The following is a 22,838-nucleotide window of genomic DNA, read 5'->3' as shown; positions in this document are numbered from 1 at the left end:
TTCACAAACTTTAAAAATTGTGTTTTACAATGGAACATCGAAGTGAATAAAGATAAAATCGAAACAATCGTAAAAAGATGTACTAATATATCAACTAAAAATCGTTCTGAAACAAAATCTTAAAGATACTCATATTCAAAAATGACATATATATATAGTCAAATTGACAATTCTTTCACAGAAGAATTTTACGGTCTGTTTAATTGAAACGTGAATATATTTCTAAATTGAGATGCTGTAATGTGAAAAATACAGTAGAGGTGGGTACCTGGTACAATAACCCGAAAGACGAGATAATGTAATTTGTGTTCAAATGCTATTGTTGATGAAGACCATTACGTATTCGAATGCAATTCTATCTTGGTAAAAACATATCAGAAATCAACACAATATGTTAAATATCCCAGTGCAGCAAAAACGAAAGGACTACTATCATTGTTAATATAAAGGTACTTAAAATATATCTTATTCTTTCAAAGTTAACGTCTATTGTATTACGACAAGCACTCTTTTGTTTACCTAGGGAATTTATTTTACTAAAACGGTAAATTTCGGCAAACTCAAAAGATATTATCCCAACAAGCTAATAAAGCACAACGATGAGTTTATTTGCCTCACTCTTTAACCGTCATACCAACTCAACAGAAATATTGAGTGTTCGATAGTCTATAGTTGACTCGATCTTGAGATATGGTTCTGAGATATGGATTTTTCCTTTAATATGTCAAAGACATTGAATTTGATAACGGACTTTCCCTTTTAAATTTTCCTCGTAGTTCGATATTTTCTTTATCTTACTTTTTACAATACATTTTGTACATTTGTACTTAAAACTGGTAAAAATTCACCTGTGTGTACTGTTATTGGCGTACTTGGTCATTTAACAAATTTGACAATTGCATATTATAACGGAAAACAAAATACAAAAACTCAAAAAATTGTTACCACTAAACGTACTGTTTTTGATGTATATTGAAAATGTAAGTTGGTGATAACTTATTAATTGCTCTTGGTTACTTTTTACGATATTATCAAGAAAATCTATGATGTTTTAAACATATGCATCATGTCCAGTTCATACAAAGCTGGTGTTCTAGTATGTTATATTGTGAAAAACGTATTCACTTATCGCTTCTTCCCCATTCAGATGTATTGCTATATTCTAGATTTTTTGTTTTGGGTTTTATAACCAATCTATAAACATGACAAATACGCGGATATTAACAAGTGCAAAATAACATTCCGTATCGTTTGCTATCAATACATCTCTTCAATGAATAGTGATAAAATATTTTTGTAAATAAAAAAATCATTGATAATATCTATGCACACGTACCGAAAAATTGTGTTAAAGCACGCGAAAGAATATCGCAAGAACGTTTTGCGACAATGCCAAAAGGGACCGGTAACTCTGAATTGTTTTTTTGCAGGAAAATATGAATGCCTACTCATATCCAATCTTTTAGAAAAAACGATTTTTTACAGAAGAGTGCCCACCATGTACTTGCACTGCACTATTATTAAAATAGTAGAATAAAATGATATACAAATGGATGAAAATTATATATACATGTAAATGTTATATTAATATAATATATATAACAACAAACCAGTGTATACTGATTGGTATCACTACAATATAATAGTTATACGGCAGTGGCGGATACAGAACTTTTCATAAGGGACTTTTCCCACGAAAGGGGGGCCGGGCCCTGGATCATCATATGGACCGTATGAGGTTGAATGTCCTGTCATTTGTTCATCATCATTGTCTCAGAAAAAAATATATCTCTGTACATTAACCTCAGAATAAGGTATAGATTTGTGATTTTTGTCTGTTACAAGTGCTTTTGACCATCCATTGTAATATATATAGGGGGTTGAATCCGCGTTTCCGGAAATACTGTTCAGTCCGTATATGATTTTGTTATATACATGTATGTAATCGTAATCACATGTACTGTCTCTTTTTCGTTTTGCAAGTGCCATTAAAGGACGTAATTTTATTAGCTGTTGATATTTTGCCTCTCGCACCCCCATACAGGATCATTACATGGCGGAGGACCCGAAATATAACTTCATTCAAAGGACTTTATTTGTGTAAACCTGAACTGAAATGAACTGAAAATTTTTTTCCCATAATTTTCACTGAACATTGCTGAAGTGGGGAAACCACGTGGGTGGTCAAATTTTTTATGCAGATTATGATTTTCTTCAAGTTGCCTTATGAATCCCAGTTTTCTGTACGTGAGATTCATCTCATTACAGGCGTATTATTTAACATGCACATTTAATTTTTTTATCTGTACGTGAGATTTATCTCATTACAGTGTTGGTTTTTTTTCTTCGTTGATGTCGGCGCCGAAATATAGCAATTTAAATGATATGAGCGATGGTGAGTCTACTTTAAGTTTACACTCATTAGTTGAAACGGACGACGAATTTACCGATGATTCACTTTTAAGTTCATATTTATTGGCACCGACTAGGCCTTCTCAAAACCAAGAATTAGATCAAAGTTTACATTTATTAGCCCCGACTAGGCCCTCTCAAACCAACAAATTAGATAGTTCTATGCCAATTTTAACACCACAAATAAGTTTGGTTAACAGATTGCATCAAAATAATTTGACTTATAACACAAGTGCATGTTACACTACAAGTACGCCTAGATTAGAACATACAAGTATACCTAGAATAGTACATACAGCTGTCATGGAAAAATTAGCTCCGTGTAGGAAATTCGGGGGATATCCCCATGAAAATGGACTTGTTTTCTTGCGTGAATTTGACTCTTTTGCTACACTACATAATATCATGCCTTATGAAAACCAAAGGCGAATAGCAGCTTTTCATCTCCAGTTAACGGGCCCAGCCCTCACGTGGTTTAACTCATTAACATCCAATGACAAAAGCTCCTGGGAAAAACTTATTGAACTGTTTAAGAGAAAATATGTTAATCTCGATTGGCAAAGTCCAACAATCATGCTAGAAAATGAGGGTTTTGAACACATAAAGTTGTCACCGGGTCAAGCACTCGAAGATTTTTACTGCCAGCTTGTAGAAAAAGCTCAATTATTACACAAAGCTGATCATGATATTCTCACCAAATTCATCAAGGGTCTTCCCGAAAAGTTAGCTTTCTTTGTAGGGGCAGGTAACCACAAAGACAGTAATAGTGCACTATCAGCTGCCAAAATGGGCGAAGCATACGGGTACAGGTTACATGATGAAATATCTGTTTCTGCCATCAAACAACAAATTACACCTAAAGCTGTTCTTGCCGAACAAAACCCGTCAGTCGTACATGAACTGAAATCACAAATTCAAGATTTGACAAGTGCAATACAAAAACTTTCAGCTCAATCAGAACAGCCCAGACAGCAACCTCAAAATCGCAGGCAAAATTATCAAAATTTCCGTCAGTCTGATTACCCTAAAGAACAGCGGGATTACAATTTGAACAGGCGGCCCGAAAATCGTCCACCCTTTTATTGTCACGCTTGTAAAGGGCCACAACATTTTAGGCGCGATTGTATGTGGGATGGTGAAGGTCAGGCTAACCCAAGTTCACAATGTCAGCTCTGTAGTCAGTATGGGCATTCAGCGTCGCACTGTTTACGTTTTTCAAGCCAACAGGGAAACCGTCAGAACCCGGGGGACACTGGGCACGCTCCCTCGGGCGACCACCCTTAAGTGCCAGAAGGCGTAGTCGCTCTCCTAGTAGACAACACAACGTACATGTACAATCTTGTAATTATACTTGTGACAATAATGAATCTGACTCATATGATAGTACTTGTTCTGAAATAGAAGGAGAGGAGTCATCTCGCCCCAAATTTTTATATATGCCAGTTACTATAGACAATATAGAGATAGCCGCACTTATAGATAGTGGCAGTTCCATAAATGTAATATCACAACAACTTTTTAATTCGTTGCCAGAACATTACCGTAATTCTTTTAAAAGTGCAAACGAAAAGATACTTTTGGCAAATAATGCGTCAATAAATATTGTTGGTACAGCACGTATAAAGATCAAAGTTCCGACTGGCAAACATTGGTTACATGTGTACATACTATCTCAAACCTCGAATCCGTTGATTTTAGGTACCAATTATTTATTTACTAACAAGATAGTGCTTGATTTTGGTAAATTGTATATAAATACTAAGACTGTGAAGGTTAAGTGTCAAAAACGAATTTCTGTCCCTGCAAATTCAGAATTTTTTATGTGGAGTAAACTTGGAAAGAATGTATTATACGGTACGCAGGGCATATGTACTAGTAGTGACTATATGAACAAAATAGGTTTATTAACAGCTAAGGCTGTAGTGTCAGTTGATCAGAAAAACTCAGTGCCGGTAAAACTAATGAACGTTACTAATGAACCTATCACAATTCAAAGAGGGAAAGTTTTAGCAATTTTTAAAGTATTAGATACTGATTATTCAATCACGTCATTAGAACCGGACAATGGTAAAATGCAAAGTGTGCAAAATGTTCAGTTAAGTCATAGAACGGAGAATGAAAGTGATGATAGCAAATTTTTATCTTACTTTGATATACCTAGTCACTTGTCCGATACTGAAAAATCAAAACTTAGTCAGTGTTTGCAGTCAAATAAATGTTTGTTTGTAACGGATGAAAATCCAGATTTAGGATACACAGACATTGTTCATCATAAAATATGCATGAAATCCGACTTTAAACCTAAAAACCAAAGACCTTATAGACTTCCACCTGATAAAAAAGAGGCCTTACGTGAACACCTTGATGAACTCCTTCGTCAAAATATAATAGCGCCAGTCAGTGAAACTGAGGATGTTCCAATAATCAGTCCTATTGTTTTGGTTTCAAAACAAGATCGAAACAAGAAACAACAAGAACATTCACAAAAGAGCAGTGCTAAGTACAGATTTTGTTGCGACTTTCGCTATTTAAACTCCCAAGTTCAAGATTTTTCGTATTTTATTCCTGATCTGACCGAACTAACTGAATCATTTTCTGGGAAAACTCCAAATTATCTGGCTTCAATCGACTTAAGCTCAGGATTTTTCCAAATGCCTGTAGATAAAGACAGCCAAAAGTACACTGCGTTCAATACATGTTTTGGAACTTTCAAATTTCGTCGACTTCCAATGGGGTTAAGTTCTGCGCCTTCATCATTTCAGTTATTGATGGATAAAATTCTACAGGGATTGACATTTAAAGTGTGCTTATGTTACTTGGATGATATTCTTATAGCATCAGAAACTTTTGACCAACATATCGATGACTTGAACACTGTTTTCGGCCGCTTGAAAGAAGCCGGTCTTAAACTAGGACCCCAGAAATGTAGCTTTGCACAGCAGTCATGCGTTTTTCTGGGGCATTTAATTTCCAGCAAAGGCATTCAGCCCCCACCGGAAAGGTTGCAAGCGATCAAGGATTATCCTTCTCCAAAATCTGTTAAAGAACTACGCCGTGTCGTCGGTCTACTAAATTGGTTTAGAAAATACATTCCAAATTTTAGCTCAGAAATAGAACCAATGACAAAATTACTTAGGAAAAATATGAAATTTCGGTGGTCTGCGGTGCAAGAAAATGCCTTTCAAAAACTGAAAAATTTGCTTTTAAATTCACCAGTTCTTGCATTTCCAAATTACAATATACCATTTCATTTGGCGGTTGATACATCCAGTTAGGGCATAGGATACGTTCTTTACCAGATTCATACTGATGAACATGAGGAGGACATGATCAGAGTGGTCCGTTTTGGTTCAAAATCATTAAGTCGTTGGCAAAGATCTTATGGCCCCACCAAACTTGAATTACTTGGAATGGTGACTGCAATTCTTGATTGTTCTGTATACTTGCGTGGCCGTAGATTTATCGTTGAATGCGATCACCAGGCTTTAAAGCCTTTGTTTCAAAAACAGCTGAAGGGAGCAATTTATGAGCGCTGGATCGCCATACTCCAACAATATAATTTTGATCTTCGCTATAAACCAGCAAGGGATATGCAGGTTGCCGATGCCCTATCGCGTATTCCGCGGCAGGAGATTTCTGATGGATTTATTAGTCCTGATATTGAAGACCCATACTTCCCGTATAAGGAGGAAATAGTAGGTGATATAAACATTGAAGGTGGATACAAATTTCCATCATTTAGACATTCGGATTCTAGTGAAAACGACCAGATAAACAATATTCGAGTTGATCAAAATTTAACATCAAATTTCAATTCATTAAATCCGGATTATCAACACAAACCCGACTTACAAACGACAGCAGAATATGATGCCGATACGGAAGATGATGTTCCTTGCAAACAAAACAAACTAAAACGCAAAATTGTTTCAAAGAGAAAATTACTTTCCATTCCAAATATTAGAATAAATCCGTCCGAAAATAACCCAGTTTCAGTAAACAACACAGATATAGAGATCGTTTCCGACAATGATATGAAACAAAATATTGAAATACAAAATCCGACAAATACCGTAGATACCGATATAAGCGTACCATCAACAGATCGTAGTAGTGATGATCAATCAACTGTTTTAAATGAACATGATTCGGATATTTTCAATCTTACAACGGATGTGAATACGGATCAGGATAACCAAATGAGAAGTCAAGTTGAAATGATAGATCTGTTCGAGAGATCTGACTTTAGTGTAGAAAGTTTAAGCAATCTACAACGGAAAGATTCAGAATACGGAAAATTTGTTTCGTACTTGGATAAGGGAGAACTGCCGAAATCACAAAAAGAGGCCCGAAAACTACTTTTGCAATCGCCTGATTTTATGTTGATAAACGGATTACTTTTTCATTCTCGAATTGCAAAATCAAAGCGCGCTAAAAATCTAAAAAATTACCAACTAGTTTTACCAGCAGTTGTAGTGAAAACCGTTATTTCTATGTATCATGACTCATCTCTTGGCGGACATGGCGGAATACAACATACAATTGACTTAATAAAGGAAAAATATTTCTTTTCAAAATTGGCGCAGAAAATTTCTGACTATATAAAAAGTTGTCCGGCATGTCAAAGAAGGAAATTGACAAAAATCAACACTAAGGCCGGAATTGTCGCATACCGTACGCCAGATTCGCCGTTTCAAGTGTGGCAAATCGACATTTTTGGACCAATAAATCCAATATCTCCAACAGGAAATCAATATGTTTGCACGGCGATTGACCTTTTTAGTAAGTTTGTATTTGCCGAGGCTATTCCTACCGCCGATACTATTACAGTGTCTGAAGTTTTATTCAGGATGGTTTCGCAGTTTGGTGTATTTGATACTATAATCAGCGATCAAGGCTCCGAATTCATCAGTAAATGTTTCAAAGAAGTTTGCCGATTACTAGACATAAATCATGAATACACCCCGAGTTTTGCACATCACTGTCTGGGTGCGTGCGAACGTTCGCATAGAACTTTAGCCGAACGCATGACTCCATACATTGCAGATGGTAAGAACTGGCAAGATTTATTACCTTGTATTCTTTTCTCAATGAACAATACCGTTAACGCCAGTCTAGGATATTCTCCATTTGAGATAGTTTACGGCAGGAGGCCTAATTTTCCATTAACCGGACATTTTAGACAGGATATAAACACGCTTCCAAACGATTGTCATGAATATGTTCAAAATTTGTGCGCAAGATTAGAAATAATTCGATCAGAAGTGAAAGAACATGCATTAACTTCTCAAATAAAAATGGTGGAACGTGTAAATGACAGTTTGAACCCTCTACAGTACGCAGAACATGATTATGTTTATCTCAGCAAAAATCCTACAGGACAGGGACAAAAACTGAAATACCGTTATGCTGGGCCATATATCATTCATAAAATTCACAGTCCTCATATGGTAGTTTTGAAGGACCCAGATTCACAAAAATGCCTTCCGAATCCTATTCACATTAATCGGATAAAACCGGCGTACGTGCGTCAACCAAATCCTGCACAATACTTCATGGATCAAGTTGAAACAAAAATGCATGTAAATACAACCACGGACCAAAATACTGCATCGGACTTCTCTGAAACAAGTGAATTATCGAATACGACAGTGTCACATTCTGAAATAAATGACAATGATTCAAATGATACAGATAACGACACAGGAAAAATTGTGATGAATAACAATTCAAACAATGCGACAGACGAACAAACAAAAAAGTGCAAAGGGAAAAGTATTCAGTCCCCAATCCGGAAATCAACCCGATTAAAAAAGAAACCAGCTCGGTTTGAAAATGAAAGTTTCACCGATCCAGGAGACAAAACTGTTTCGAGTGATGAAAATCGTTTTTACAAAGTTAAACGAATACTTGCTAGGAAAATTGTGGACGGAACAATGAGTTATTTAGTTCATTTCATTGGAGAACCGGCTCAAAATGCCCGTTGGCTAAAGGAGTCCGATTTTGACAAGAAAACCCGTGATTTGATAAACCACCGACCACCTCCACAAATTCTTTAAGTCGTTTTGTGTCCGTGAGGTTTACCTCATGATACACCGTTTTTTTTTTAATGTTTTATTCAGACGTGAGCGTTTAATTTTATGGAACGCTCATATTGTACATATTTGTTGTAAAATTCAAGACAATTGCCAATGCTTGACGAGGATGTTTATTTTGAACCTTTTTGTCCGTGAGATTTATCTCATGACAATTTATTAATCTGTGTACAGCGATGTTTTTCTTGAACTTATTGTCCGTGAGATTTATCTCATGACAATGCCCTTTGATGATGGTACAACGACTTTTTCTGGCGAACTTTTCATGTTTTTGTCCGTGGGATTTATCTCATGACAATCCGTTACTATGATATCAGATGAAATTCAGTACAGAGCGGAGCCCTATTTCAATGTTATTCAATAAGAACTTTTTTTTTAAATATATGGACATTAGTTTGTTTGCATATATAATATACATGTACATGGAAACTGATTATTAACTGCTTAAGATTTTTTTTTGCATATGTTGATATTATTTATCTTTTTGAAATACTTGAACAATTCGTATTATGTATGTTTAATATGCTTGATTTTTTTTATTATTCTGAGGAAAATAATGAACGATTGTTGATACGAGTTGCGTATACATGACATTATGCTAAACACATTTTTATACATGTAGATTTTTATTTCAATTTCATTCACATGAGTATCAAGTTTGAATTATCTAGTCATTAATATTTGATTTATTCAATTTTGTAACATAATAGCAGAAAGTTGGTACTGCGTTTTCAGATTTGTAATTCAATAATTATTTTCTATGAAAAATGCCGAATTTTGTATCTTGAACATCGATCTTCACTATTTTTGAAATATGTTGATGAGATCGTATGAATATGGTTCATTTTGTATTTAGTGGTTTTTAAGGAAACATGAAAGTGATATACAGTTTCATTAGCGAGCAAATTAAGGAAAATGTAGAGAGAATTTTTTTTTTTGTTCTGTTGGGTTTTTTTTGCATGGTATAAAGACGGAAATCTGTAGTTAACGTCCTTTTGGAACTTTTATGAGGAGTGTATTATCTGGGATCTATGTTAGTGATATCGAGATAATTTCATAAATAAACCCTGTGAATTGTATCTTTCTGATATGTTTTATCTGTTAGCAATTTTATATTTTTTATGAGAGTGTGTGTGCGTAAATGGGTTTGGTGCACCATGATTCTGTGAGAGACAGTTGATATATTTTTTTTTGAAACTTGCAACTTATGAAATGTGATCATTATAGGACATCTTCACAATATTGTAAGAGTTAGGGGCTCTGTTGAATTTATTACTCAATGATACATGTATCACGAAACAATTTCGGATCTGTAAAAATATATTTAACTACTAACTTTCAAAAGTTGAGATTTCGCAACGTCAGATAATTGTAATTTTTCATGCTGTGTTTTGAGATGGTATATGAATGAGTTGGTGCATATATATTGTAAAGCGAATTCAACCCTGAGCAAAATTTACATTTTTCTTTTGTCGGGGGGATGTAATATATATAGGGGGTTGAATCCGCGTTTCCGGAAATACTGTTCAGTCCGTATATGATTTTGTTATATATGTCGTGTACAAGTTGCGATTTTGTACAGGTTATAACATGTACAAAAATATTGTACATGTTATAACTTGTATAATGCAAAAATACAAGTTATAACATGTACAAAAGTACCTCATACATGTTATAACCTGTACAAAATATTGCTAAAAAATGGTTTTAACTTGTACAAAATTAAAATTAATCTAAATGAGGTAAAATATACATTTAAATTCACCAATGCATAAAGAACAACAATAAATAGGCCAGAACGTGTCTTTTTCTGTAGAGGACAATGATCACAAAGTTTCAGAAATATATGTTTCATGACTTATGTTGGCAAATGTGTTTTCATGTAATTGTATGTTATATGCAGTCCATCATGGCTTAAATAAGTGTGAAACTATTTACTAAAAGCTTGCATTTCCTCAACTCAATGACAATTACATTAGATACTAGTAACTAAATTCTTCCAAAAAATTTAAGAACGATGCCGAATTATTTTGGGTAATACTCCTCCCTCTCATTTTATAGCATGCAAAGACTAAAACAATGTCTTATATGCTTACTCTGTAAAAGCAAGAGTGAGCTGAAATAGTTTTCATTTGACCACGCTTCATTATCAATATCTTTGGATCTACTCTTCAACATTTTTGGCCTTCAGCATGACTTATGTAAATTTATAACTCAATCTTGTTTTATAAACTCTAGGATCATTGCATGAGGCGAATGTCATTTTGATGTTTAAAATATATCCTCTACTTTGAAAGCATGTATTTGTGGCCTTTAGGTGTTGTTTGGTCCATGGGCGGCTTGTTGTCTTTTAGACACATACCCCATTTCAATTCCCAATTTCAATTGTAGACACATCTATCCTGGCTATCCTCTTACGTCTTTTTAGTGTCAATTAGAATGAAAGTATTTTACTATTGCCTTCAAAGTGGACACTCACAATTATAATTCATTAAATAAAGATACGTCCATAGATAGTCATAAAAGGATCATAAGACATGTCCTAAGATATATCTTATGACAGATCTTAGGAATGCTTCGTAATACCGACCCCTGGACATTAACTGTATCAAAAAAGGACAAAACACACTAACATGAAGGAATAATAAAAAAAGTTATTGAGATCAATATCATCTTATTTTTCGATTTTGTACAAGTTAAAACCATTTTTAAGCAATATTTTGTACAGGTTATAACATGTATGAGGTACTTTTGTACATGTTATAACTTGTATTTTTGCATTATACAAGTTATAACATGTACAACATTTTTGTACATGTTATAACCTGTACAAAATCGCAACTTGTACACGACATATACATGTATGTAATCGTAATCACATGTACTGTCTCTTTTTCGTTTTGCAAGTGCCATTAAAGGACGTAATTTTATTAGCTGTTGATATTTTGCCTCTCGCACCCCCATACAGGATCATTACACCATAAGAACTTGCGGTCATCCGATGTTCAGTACTTCAGTACTATGATTTAAATGTGTTATCGGTTAATAAATATAGCATAGACAGCCTATTGTTCATGTTGACCTTGAAAATATTATCGATCGACATAACGATGTGCAGTAGTGCAGAAGGAGTCAACTTTCGGTTCTGCTGTCTTTTGTTTTTAAATGAACCAAATTATCTAACATATCTTAGGTATGTATAATAATTGGAATATGACAACTTGATAGTGAATAGACTGAGACCCTGATGTAGGTCGCCTTAACTCTCTACAAAGTACAGTTATAAATGAGACATGCACCATCTAGTTTATTAATTTGTTTTTTTAAACTTCCTTGTTTATACTAGTCCTCTTGAAGAATTTACTTTAACTTAGAAACACACTAGGCTCCAGTATCGTATAGGTGTTCGTTCGAACTATATAAGTATACCGATATTTCAAAGTTGAAAAGTGAAAAAGGTCAGATTGGATATTTCTATGTCTCCAAGTGGTTGAATGAAACGGCATCGCATTATTTGTTTAACTTTTAACTCCTGCAACACCACCAAACTCCCCTAAAACTAATAGATGATAAAAACAATAAGAAAGCCACTGACTGTCGAGGTTTCTGACATCTGACATGTATACATTTGGTATAAACTGTTTTTTTAAGTCTCAGCCAGCATTTCCAATTTCCTATCTTCGATATCGGAAAGATTCTGGATTTGGTTTGCAGAATAGAGGATAATGGGTGAAACAAATATGAAAAAGAAAAAAGAGAATACTGAATAGGAGCTAAAATATAAGAAAATTTGCGAAAAAGAAAAAAAGGGAAAATGACTTCAAACAAAGAATAACAAATAATAAAACACAATCATAAAAAAGGCACTTTAATGAATAACATGAGTTTAAAAGCACTGAATCACTCATGTAAAGTTTGCTTGTTTCTTAGATCTTTGAAAAATGCAAACAACATTTATGAGTTGAATGCTTCTTTTTGTAACTTCATTGGGGTGTAAAAGCGTTGACCGAAGTACATTTTGTATGAAGCGCTTCATTCTAAATATGTGCACACAGTCAACGCTTTTACAACCCTATGAAGTTACAAAATGAAGCATTCAATACAGATAATTACATTTTTTAGCTAGGATCATGAAAACACGATTTTTATCAAGTTTTTTTTATTTAATTTACCTGTGCACTTTATTGTGGGACCTCGTGTCATCATGAATGATAAATTTTATCGTGTAACTTGATGAAGTTGATTAAGGAATAACGCGATATCGAGTGTAGCCAACCAGAATAACGTATTATAATGAAACATTTATCTAATTTAATTATTGATTATTATAATGGAAATCGAGAGAAGGTTGAACATCTTGCCTCTGTTTGTTTTTAACACATAAGAGAAAGTTCATGAGTTATTACCATGACACTAACTTTGTGTTGGTTTATTGACCAAAATGAAATTTGAACAAAAATCTGATCAAGTTTTATTATTCAAATTGGTTTGGTGGTTTTTTTTTTATCGACTTGTGGGTTTTGATTGTTCCTTCTTAATTTTTGCCCTTTTTAACAATACCAAACATGAAACATAGGAACCCCCAGAACATAGGAATCCCCAGTGGTGGATTTATAAATTTTTATAAGTGTAGGCCCCCTGACTGCCTAAGAGGTTGACCGCTCCGGTCATGGCTCAGTGCTTCCCTATATAATCAACCAAAATTTTCTCAGAAAAGGGTGTGTGGCGGGCCCAATGGACACTTCCCTTAAATCCGGCTCTGAATCAAATGTCAACATATGTATTAATGAATTACACACACTGTCTTGAAACAATATTATACGATTACCATGCATCTGAAACATAATAGACCAAGTAAATTATTCGAATCATGCCAGTCCTGAGCGATCGAAACATGAATTGACTCTTATATGGCGGAGGATACATTTGAGGACAAGTTGTTAACCAAAAGCACTAAAAAATAGCAGTATCAACCCAGTGGAGAAAAAAACCAACACATTTTATATGTATAAATGTACTGACTTTCGTGGCAACAAGGCGTGTTTCTGAATTACTTTCATCAGGTACGCTCTAGACCAATAGTTAAAACACCGGATTTTTTTATTTATGTTCATTTAAAACGGATGGGCCTAACAAAATGTATATACAACTGAGGTAGCGAAAATAGTTACAGCAGTAATACAATCATGATTCATCTGATAAACCAATCCATTTTTATCGTTGAACTTAACAATTATAGAGGTATACAACACAGCCGGTATTCATAATTTTGGTGACCTTTTTTAGACTATAGTACATGTATTTCTGTAATTTATATAAATGAATCTAGTTTTATGCTTTACTTTGGCATAAATAAAGTAATTTCTTTTTGATTGATAATTTCTTTTTCACAAACGATTTTAATTACCCTCTTATTCATTTATTTTCAGATGTGAAATTAAGTGAGAGAAGATTCGCTAAAAGAGAGATGGAAAATCTGAACTTTTCAAATATTAAATTGCACCAACTTCTAGGGAAAGTGCAAATTGATGATATAGACTTAGAAATACCTGCTGAGATTGGAGATACTGCACTGCATAATGCAGTCGTAACAAATGACGTCCACGCATGTCAACAGACGGTAAATACAGTTATTTTGAACGCTGGTAACTTGAGAGGAGATACAGCTTTACATCTTGCTGTGAAATTGAAAGTTCCATTCAGTATTCGTATTATTGACATTTTGATAGGGGCAGGGGCAAATATCAATGCAAAAAATAAGTGGGGACAAACGCCGCTCCACTACGCAGTTATTGCTAGAGCGCAGGAAAATGTTTTAGGGTTGCTGAAACTACCAAGTATTGATGTAAATGCCGTTGACGTAAATGGATTCAGCCCACTACACTGTTGTTTTAGTTTTAATAAAGAAATAACTGCAGATTATTACGCTAATAGAAGCTACGACTTGGATATGAATGCTAGTTTTATCATAATGGCGGAAAACTTAATAAAGGCAGGTGCCTCAGTTAACAGTCAGACACGATTCGACCAATGTGTTCTTCACTTTGCTGCAACGAGAGATGACAACACTCCCCTGATTAAACATTTGATTGCTAACTTCCCCGAAATGGATTTGACCACGAAAAATATTATGGGAGAAAATTTCTTACATGTGTATTGTACCAACGAAGTATGTGAAGAAATTGTAGAGACTTTGGCAGTAGTAGCTGAAATGCGTTCTTCGTCGATTGTTAAAGAATTGCTATCGGATCTCGATGTTTATGGTAGAACACCATGGGTGTACCTTATTGATACTGTGAACATAATTGGTGGAACAGTTGAATCAATACTAAACTATGGAGTTTCTGTCAACAAGTCCGACAATCTTGGAAACACAGCTTTGCACAGAATAGCTGGAGTGTCAGCCGCTTGCGTTCTTACGGACGTGATTGAGGTGTTTATAAACACAGGAGCAGATCTTAATAAAAAGAATATCTATGGAGAGTCGCCTGCTTTCGTTCTTTTTCTTGATTCTGCATTTGATATTTTCAACATGCATAAAATGGATTTCAACAGTCAAGATAGATGGGGTCGTAGCCCTTTAATGTCAATAATGAAGCATAGGCCAATTCCTGACCTTCTATACAGAGTTATACTGGAAGGAAAGGCAGATATAAATAGGACAGATGCATACGGATCGACCCCCCTTCATTTTGCTGCATACCACAATTATGAAGAGCAAGTCCAATTGCTATTGGAACTTGGTGCTGACATAAATGTCAAGGATAGTCTTCAAGATAAACCTATTGACACAGTTAGGCGCCACTGCAGTTATCGATGCCACAATCTTCTTGACATGGCCACTAGGATTGAGAACATGTACGCAAGACAAAGATCGAACGATGAAATACTGCTTGAACTACCCAAAACTATCAAATCAACAAACGTGAAATCTCTGCACGAAATAGACATGGCGATGGGATTACCAGAACATCGAATACCTTTCTGGGATTATTTACTGCAGACATATTATGACAGAACTCCTGAAAATGCAAGTGAAGTGGACAGAATAGCAATGGAAGTTAATTCTCTAGTCAAATCACTATGTGGTGCAATCTCTCAATACGATCCGATATTCCACATGTCTATTTTTCCAACTGGAAGTTCTGCTGAACAAACCAAAGTCGGCCAACCTGATGAATTTGATTTTGTATTATGTATTGATCAGCTAAATGAAATAACCAAACCAGTCATGATTAAAGAATGTATCGAAAGCGGATTTGCATGTTTGAAATTTACCCATAACCCCGTTCCGGCAGCGTTTCAGTCATTCTGCGACAGCGAAGGATATTTTCTTGCTTTCCCATTTCTACAGCTTTTCAACCGATATCTTAAAAGAGCTTTGAACGAAAATAGAATTTGGAACACTGGAAATTTATACTACAATTATGAAGATAAGATGGAAGTCATTAAAGGCAAGCCGGTCTTTAATTTTGATGTTTACTGGATTGGATCTGTCTACAAACAGCTTAAAATAAGCATTGATCTAGTACCAGCAGTATACAAACGAGGCTTTTGGCCAGCTAATATCAACTTTGAACACATGCCTTTAATGACTGAAGCAATCAAGAAATCAGGCTGTTTCTTAATTCTACAGTCACGATCTAACGAATTCGACACAAAGAAACATTTATTTGATAGCAATATATGTTTCACTTGCAACAATGATACTGACAGATCTTTGAGACGAATGCTACGTGTGTCTGCTGCTCCTGCCGAAATTTGTCTAATGAAATCGTTACCTGTAGTTTTTCGACGAGCATACGCCCTTGCCAAAATTATGAAAAGCAAAGAGTTTTGCCCAAAGGTGGAGCTAGAAGCTATTGGTAAATGGACAAAGCTGTTAACTCATCAGAAAAAATTTGAAGAGAAGAAACCCTTACCAGCCAAACCATCCCATGTTATTAAAAGTTACATGTTGAAAAATTGCATATTTTACACCATGCTAGAAATGAAAAACAATTTCGGCGAGCAAGATGTACATCCATCGATCATCACTGCAAAAGTATATCAGTATCTACTGCATTTTTCTGACAAGAGGTACTTAAATCCATTTTTTCTTCCTTATTCAGACGTATTCGAATTCGAAAAGGACACACAGAGGTCGTCATTTGATGATTTTATGCTGCGCCTGAAGCGCGAACTGAGCATCAAATTGATCCTTGGTATGCTGAAACAGCCATTTCCAGAAGAATGTTTATCGTCAAAGATTTAATGAACTTCAGAAGATTATTTTAATTTGACGTGCGAATGTGCATAGGTTACCAGTGTCATTATGATTAAAAAGAAGAATACTTATAGTATAACTAATCGCCGTATTTGAATATCAAAAATAAGACAACGCGTGACCGAACGACGCATGGATTAAACGAGTGCGCAGCACGAGTTTAATCCATAGCGGCGTTCGGTCACAAGTTGTCTTATTTTTGATATTCAAATACGGCGATTAGTTATTCTTTTTATTACATTGGCAAATGGCCTTTTTTTTTTTATGAAATTAATGTAGAAAATGTTAGGAATTATATCTTTTTCCTACGCATTGACAATTTGTTTTGATCCGACGTTATCGACGTCTTGACAACGCCTATTGTTGTATGACGTCAGAGAGTGAAATAACCACGTTTATTTCACATGTGAAATTATCGGTTTTTATTCAACTGGGAAATCAATGTAATTCATTGCAACCAATGTAATAAATTTGTATAATATTAATTGGGATATAGCGTCAAGATAAAAATTTGTGTTAGTAGCAAAATGGCTCCATGATTACTTTAGGAAAGGACCAGTATTAAAAGTGTGCCCTCATTTTTCACGCTAAGCGGTGCACTGATTTTAATTTAAAAAAAAAATGATTTTGTTGATGTTTTTGCGTGTGTGTGTGTTGTTGATTTGTACTTTCGTAAATTCAGTTGTTTTGATATCAATTAAATAATGTCAATACACTGTATATTACTGATTTTTCTGCCATTTTTTTTCTAAAATTTCATTGTTTCAAGTAACTAAATGAGTCAGCAAAGCAAAATGGGCTCTCGATTATAGGAAGACAGTAAAGACAGCGTCCTAAAATTACCCTGGTCACTGAAGCACGATATTGAGATCAAACCCAAATGACATCAGACATACTAAAACTCGTGTTACATATCCATTCACTAGTACCAAATACTGTTGACTCACTGTGTGTATGGTGATGAGTGGACAAATCTAATTATCAAAACTTAACCTGTGCAGAGCGATAGATAGAGGTAAAGGTCTAATAACTAGAGGCTCTAAAGAGCCTGTGTCGCTCACCTTGGTCTATGAAGGACACACATGGATTCATGACAAAATTGTGTTTGTAGTTCTTACTTGACTGAACATTCTTGCTACATACAATTCTCTCTATCTATAATAAACTTGGCCCTTTAGATACAGAGGAAAATATTTTGAAAAAATTTACAAAAAGTAGTATGTTCAGTAAGACCCCTTTTTGGCCCCAAAATTAAGCAGTTTTGCAAAATTGTGAAAATGTAATCGTTTAGCTATTTTTGGAAAGTAGAATGCTTCTGCTACATAAATATGTGCTGTTTTTGACAATACAATGCACATATATCGTGTACTAGCATCATAAAGTCTTGCTAAATTACTGAAATCTTCACAATTATAGCATTTTAGTTAAATTTTAGACGGTTTCCGTCTTAAATGAAAGTGGCCGCATTCGTGTTCATTCATAATATTGAAATGTAAGTTGTATTTGATGATAATACGTAACATATTTAAAGGTTGAGGATGAACACGGATGCGGCCACTTTCATTTTTGACGAAAACCATCTGAAAAGTGACGTTTTTTGGCATATTTGATAGATTTTTCATATTTAAGCTTCAATCGTAGCGTTTTTAATGACTGAATCAGTTAAAATCTTTTACATAAACTAATCGAATCAATTGAAATAGACACTTAAGTGTTTAAAAAGTGTCCTAAATATCTCGTTAGATGAAACTGAAATTTGGGGCCAAAATCGGCCCTTACCGGACCTACTCCTTTACCAAATTAATGAAAATTATTAAAAATTTACTATAAAGGGCAATAACTCCTTCAGGGGTCAACTGACCATTTTGGTCATGTTGCCTTATTTTCAAATCTTACTTTGCTGAACATTATTGCTGTTTATAGTTTATCTCTATCTATAATAATATTCAAGATAATAACCAAAAAAAGGGCAAAATTTCCTTAAAATTACTAATTCAGGGCCAGCAACCCAACAACCGGTTGTCAAATTCATCTGAACAATTCAGTGCAGATAGATATTGACTTGATAAACAATTTAACACCTTGTCAGATTTGCTCTAAATGCTTTGGTTTCAGAGTTATAAGCCAAAATCTACATTTTACCCCTATGTTCTATTTTTAGCCATGGCGGCCATCTTGGTTAGCTGGCTGGGTCATCGCACACATTTTTTTTAAGTAGATGCCCCTATGATGATTGTAGCCAAGTTTGGTTAAATTTGGCCCTGTAGTTTTAGAGGAAAAGATTTGTAAAAGATTACAAAAATTTAGGAAAAATTGGAAAAAAATGACTATGGAAAATTGGAAAAAAAAGGGCAATAACTCCTTACGGGGTCAAATGACCATTTTGGTCATTGTTGACTTATTTGTAGATCTTACTTTGCTGATCATTATTGCTGTTTACAGTTTATCTCTATCTATAATAGTATTCAGATAACCAAAAACAACAAAACTAGAGGCTCTAAAGATCCTGTGTCGCTCACCTTGGTGTCTATGTGCATATTAATGGCATACGATACAGTTACAGGGGAGGTAATGAGGTTGCTAACGTAAAATGTTATTTTCGCGACGTCAAACTGTGACATATCGGGAAAAGATGCATTTTTCGACTTATTTTTATCATTCAAACTGATTTAATTTGAAAACGAGTGCATGAACCCCTATTTTTTAAATGACATTTTGTTTCATTTTGCAGGAAGATTATGTGGGCCAAATTTTATAAAACTGTAAATAATGCATTTTTTTAATTTTGATAAATATACAGCAAAAAATGACGTTTTCTTCTCAATTCATGACCATTTGATAAATATGTATTATTTCTGAATAAAAAATGCATACATTTTTAAGATACTTTTAAAATACAGAAATTACAAATTATTTAACAAACCAGATGCTCCGCAGGGCGCAGCTTTATACGACCGCATAGGTTGAACCCTGAACTGTTGGGGCAAGTTTTGACACAACATTCAAGCTGGATTTAGCTCTAAATTTGGATTGTGATTAAATAGTTGACACAGCATAGGTTTCTGACACAGAATGAATGTGGTCTAATGAACTTAAAATTTTTGTTTTGCCTTTGGGCAATTCACTATGCTGTTGAATATTAGTCCTCTCAAAAAAATGTTTGAAGAAATTTTCTTTTTATTTATGAAATCTGAAATGAGAAAAATTTAACCCCCCCCCCCCAATTTTTTTTTCACATCCCCCTTTCCTTAAGTCCAAAATCAATCTCAATTCAAATTTCTAATGGAGTTTGCAACAATAACTACTCGTTTAAATACATCATAAAATATTAAAATGTAAAAAAGTGCTTGTTATCACTGAATGGTAAAGATTGTTTAAATTTATCAGTTGGTAGTAAAAGTGAATATACATTGTATATTGTATAAAACAATGATTTAAGTTGATTCAACTACTATTCTGGACAAAGAAAGATAACTTCAATTGAAATTTCTTGCTATTGCACAATATTGTGCAATTAGATATTTCTTGCTATTGCACAATACTGTGCAATTGAAGATTTCTTGCTATTGCGCAATACTGTGCAATTGAAAATTTCTTGCTATTGCACAATACTGTGCATTTGAAGATTTCTTGCTATTGCTGAGTACTGTGCAATTGAAAATTTCTTGCTATTACACAATACTTAATATAATGATTTTGGATTATGATTTGGACCAACTTGAAAACTGGGCCTATAATCAAAAATCTAATTACATGTTTAGATTCAGCATATCAAAGAAGCCCAAGAATTCTATTTTTATTAAAATCAAACTAAGTTTAATTTTGGACCATTTGGACTTTAATGTAGACCAATTTGAAAATTGGACCAAAAATTAAAAATCTACATACACAGTTAGATTTGGCATATCAAAGAACCCCAATTATTCATTTTTTGATGAAATCAAACAAAGTTTAATTTTGGACCCCGATTTGGACCAACTTGAAAACTGGGCCAATAATCAAAAATCTAAGTACATTTTTAGATTTAGCATATCAAAGAACCTCAAGGATTCAATTTTTGTTAAAATCAAACTAAGTTTAATTTTGGACCCTTTGGACCTTAATGTAGACCAATTGGAAAACGGGACCAAAAATTAAGAATCTACAGACACAGTTAGATTCAGCATATCAAAGAACCCCAATTATTCAATTTTTGATGTCAGAAATCAAACAAAGTTTAATTTTGGACTCTTTGGGTCCCTTATTCCAAAACTGTTGGGACCAAAACTCCAAAAATCAATCCCAACCTTCCTTTTATGGTCATAAACCTTGTGTTTAAATTCCATAGATTTCTATATACATATACCAAAGGTGCGAAAACTAAGAAAAATGCTTATTTGGGCCCCTTTTGGCCCCTAATTCCTAAACTGTTCGGACCTCAACTCCCAAAAATACCAACCTTCCTTTTGTGGTCATTAATCTTGTGTTTAAATTTTATTGATTTCTATTTACTTAAACTAAAGTTATAGTGCGAAAACCAAGAATAATGCTTATTTGGGCCTTTTTTTGGCCCCTAATTCCTAAACTGTTGGAACCAAAACTCCCAAAATCAATCCCAACCTTCCTTTTGTGGTCATAAACCTTGTGTCAAAATTTCATAGATTTCTATTTCTAAAACTAAAGTTATAGTGCGAAAATCAAGAAAATGCTTATTTGGGCCCTTTTTGGCACCCAATTCCTAAAATGTTGGGACCAAAACTCCCAAAATCAATCCCAACCTTCCTTATGTGGTCATAAACCTTGTGTTAAAATTTCATAGATTTCTATTCACTTTTACTAAAGTTAGAGTGCGAAAACTAAAAGTATTTGGACGACGCCAACGTGATACCAATATACGACCAAAAAAATTTCAATTTTTGCGGTCGCATAAAAAGTAATGGCTTTCTTTTGGAAGGGAAAATACGGCCACAAATCCGAATTTTGAGCAAATATACAAAATTTCGACCTCATTTAACTCAAAAAGGAGCACATAAAGGTATATTTTTTATTACATATTTGATTTAATCAGGTAAAAAATAGTCTATATGCAAATTTTCATCAACTTGTAAATACAGGATCAAAACTGTATCGTATGCCCTTAAACAAAGGACACAGATGGATTCATGACAAAATTGTGTTTTGATGATGGTGATGTGTTTGAAGTTCTTACTTTACTGAACGTTCTTGCTACTTACAATTATCTCTATCTATAATGAACTTTGCCCGTTAGTAACAGAGGAAATTATTTTGTAAAAATTTACAAAAATTTACCAAACTAATGAATATTTTAAAAATTGACTATAAAGGGCAATAAGGGGTGAACTGACCATTTTTATCATGTCGACTTATTTGTAGATCTTATTTTGCTGAACATTATTGCTGTTTACAGTTTATCTCTATCTATAATAGTATTCAAGATAATAACCAAAAATGGCAAGATTTATTTAAAAATTACCAAATGGGGGGCAGCAACCCAACAACCGGTTGTTCAATTCATCTGAAAAATTCAGTGCAGATAGATATTGACTTGAAAAAAAAGTTAACACCTAGTCAGATTTGCTCTAAATGCTTTGGTTTCAGAGTTATAAGCCAAAATCTACATTTTACCCCTATGTTCTATTTTTAGCCATGGCGGCCATCTTGGTTGGCTGGCTGGGTCACCGCACACATTTTTTTAAGTAGATGGCCCTATGATGATTGTAGCCAAGTTTGGTAAAATTTGGCCCTGTAGTTTCAGAGGAGAAGATTTGTAAAAGACTACAAAAATTTAGGAAAAATTGGTAAAAAATTACTATAAAGGGCAATAACTCCTTAAGAGCTCAAATGATTTTGGTCATTTGACTTATTTGTAGATCTAACTTTGCTGATAATTATTGTTGTTTACAGTTTATCTCTATCTATAATAGTATTCAGATAACCAAAAACAACAAAGCAACCCAACAACCAGACGCCAATTCATCTGAAATTTTCAGGGCAGATAACTTTTGACTTGACAAACAATTCAACCACTTGTCAGATTTGCTCTAAATGCTTTGGTTTCAGAGTTA

The 22,838-nt window shown here is 34.2% G+C and overlaps 1 protein-coding gene across 1 annotated transcript; it reads left to right on the top strand.

Annotated features, from left to right (window-relative positions):
- Positions 1 to 11,570: 11,570 nt before the first annotated feature.
- Positions 11,571 to 16,835, top strand: LOC139517750 (uncharacterized). The gene is made up of 2 exons (XM_071309127.1): positions 11,571 to 11,700; positions 13,937 to 16,835. The coding sequence occupies exon 2, from the start codon at positions 13,975 to 13,977 to the stop codon at positions 16,759 to 16,761; it is 2,787 nt and encodes a 928-aa protein (XP_071165228.1). The 5' UTR covers positions 11,571 to 11,700; positions 13,937 to 13,974; the 3' UTR covers positions 16,762 to 16,835.
- The last annotated feature ends 6,003 nt before the right edge of the window (positions 16,836 to 22,838 follow it).

Source organism: Mytilus edulis, chromosome 3, assembly GCF_963676685.1.
Source record: "Mytilus edulis chromosome 3, xbMytEdul2.2, whole genome shotgun sequence".
Classification (NCBI taxonomy): domain Eukaryota; kingdom Metazoa; phylum Mollusca; class Bivalvia; order Mytilida; family Mytilidae; genus Mytilus; species Mytilus edulis.
This window is presented reverse-complemented; position numbering and strand designations above follow the sequence as displayed.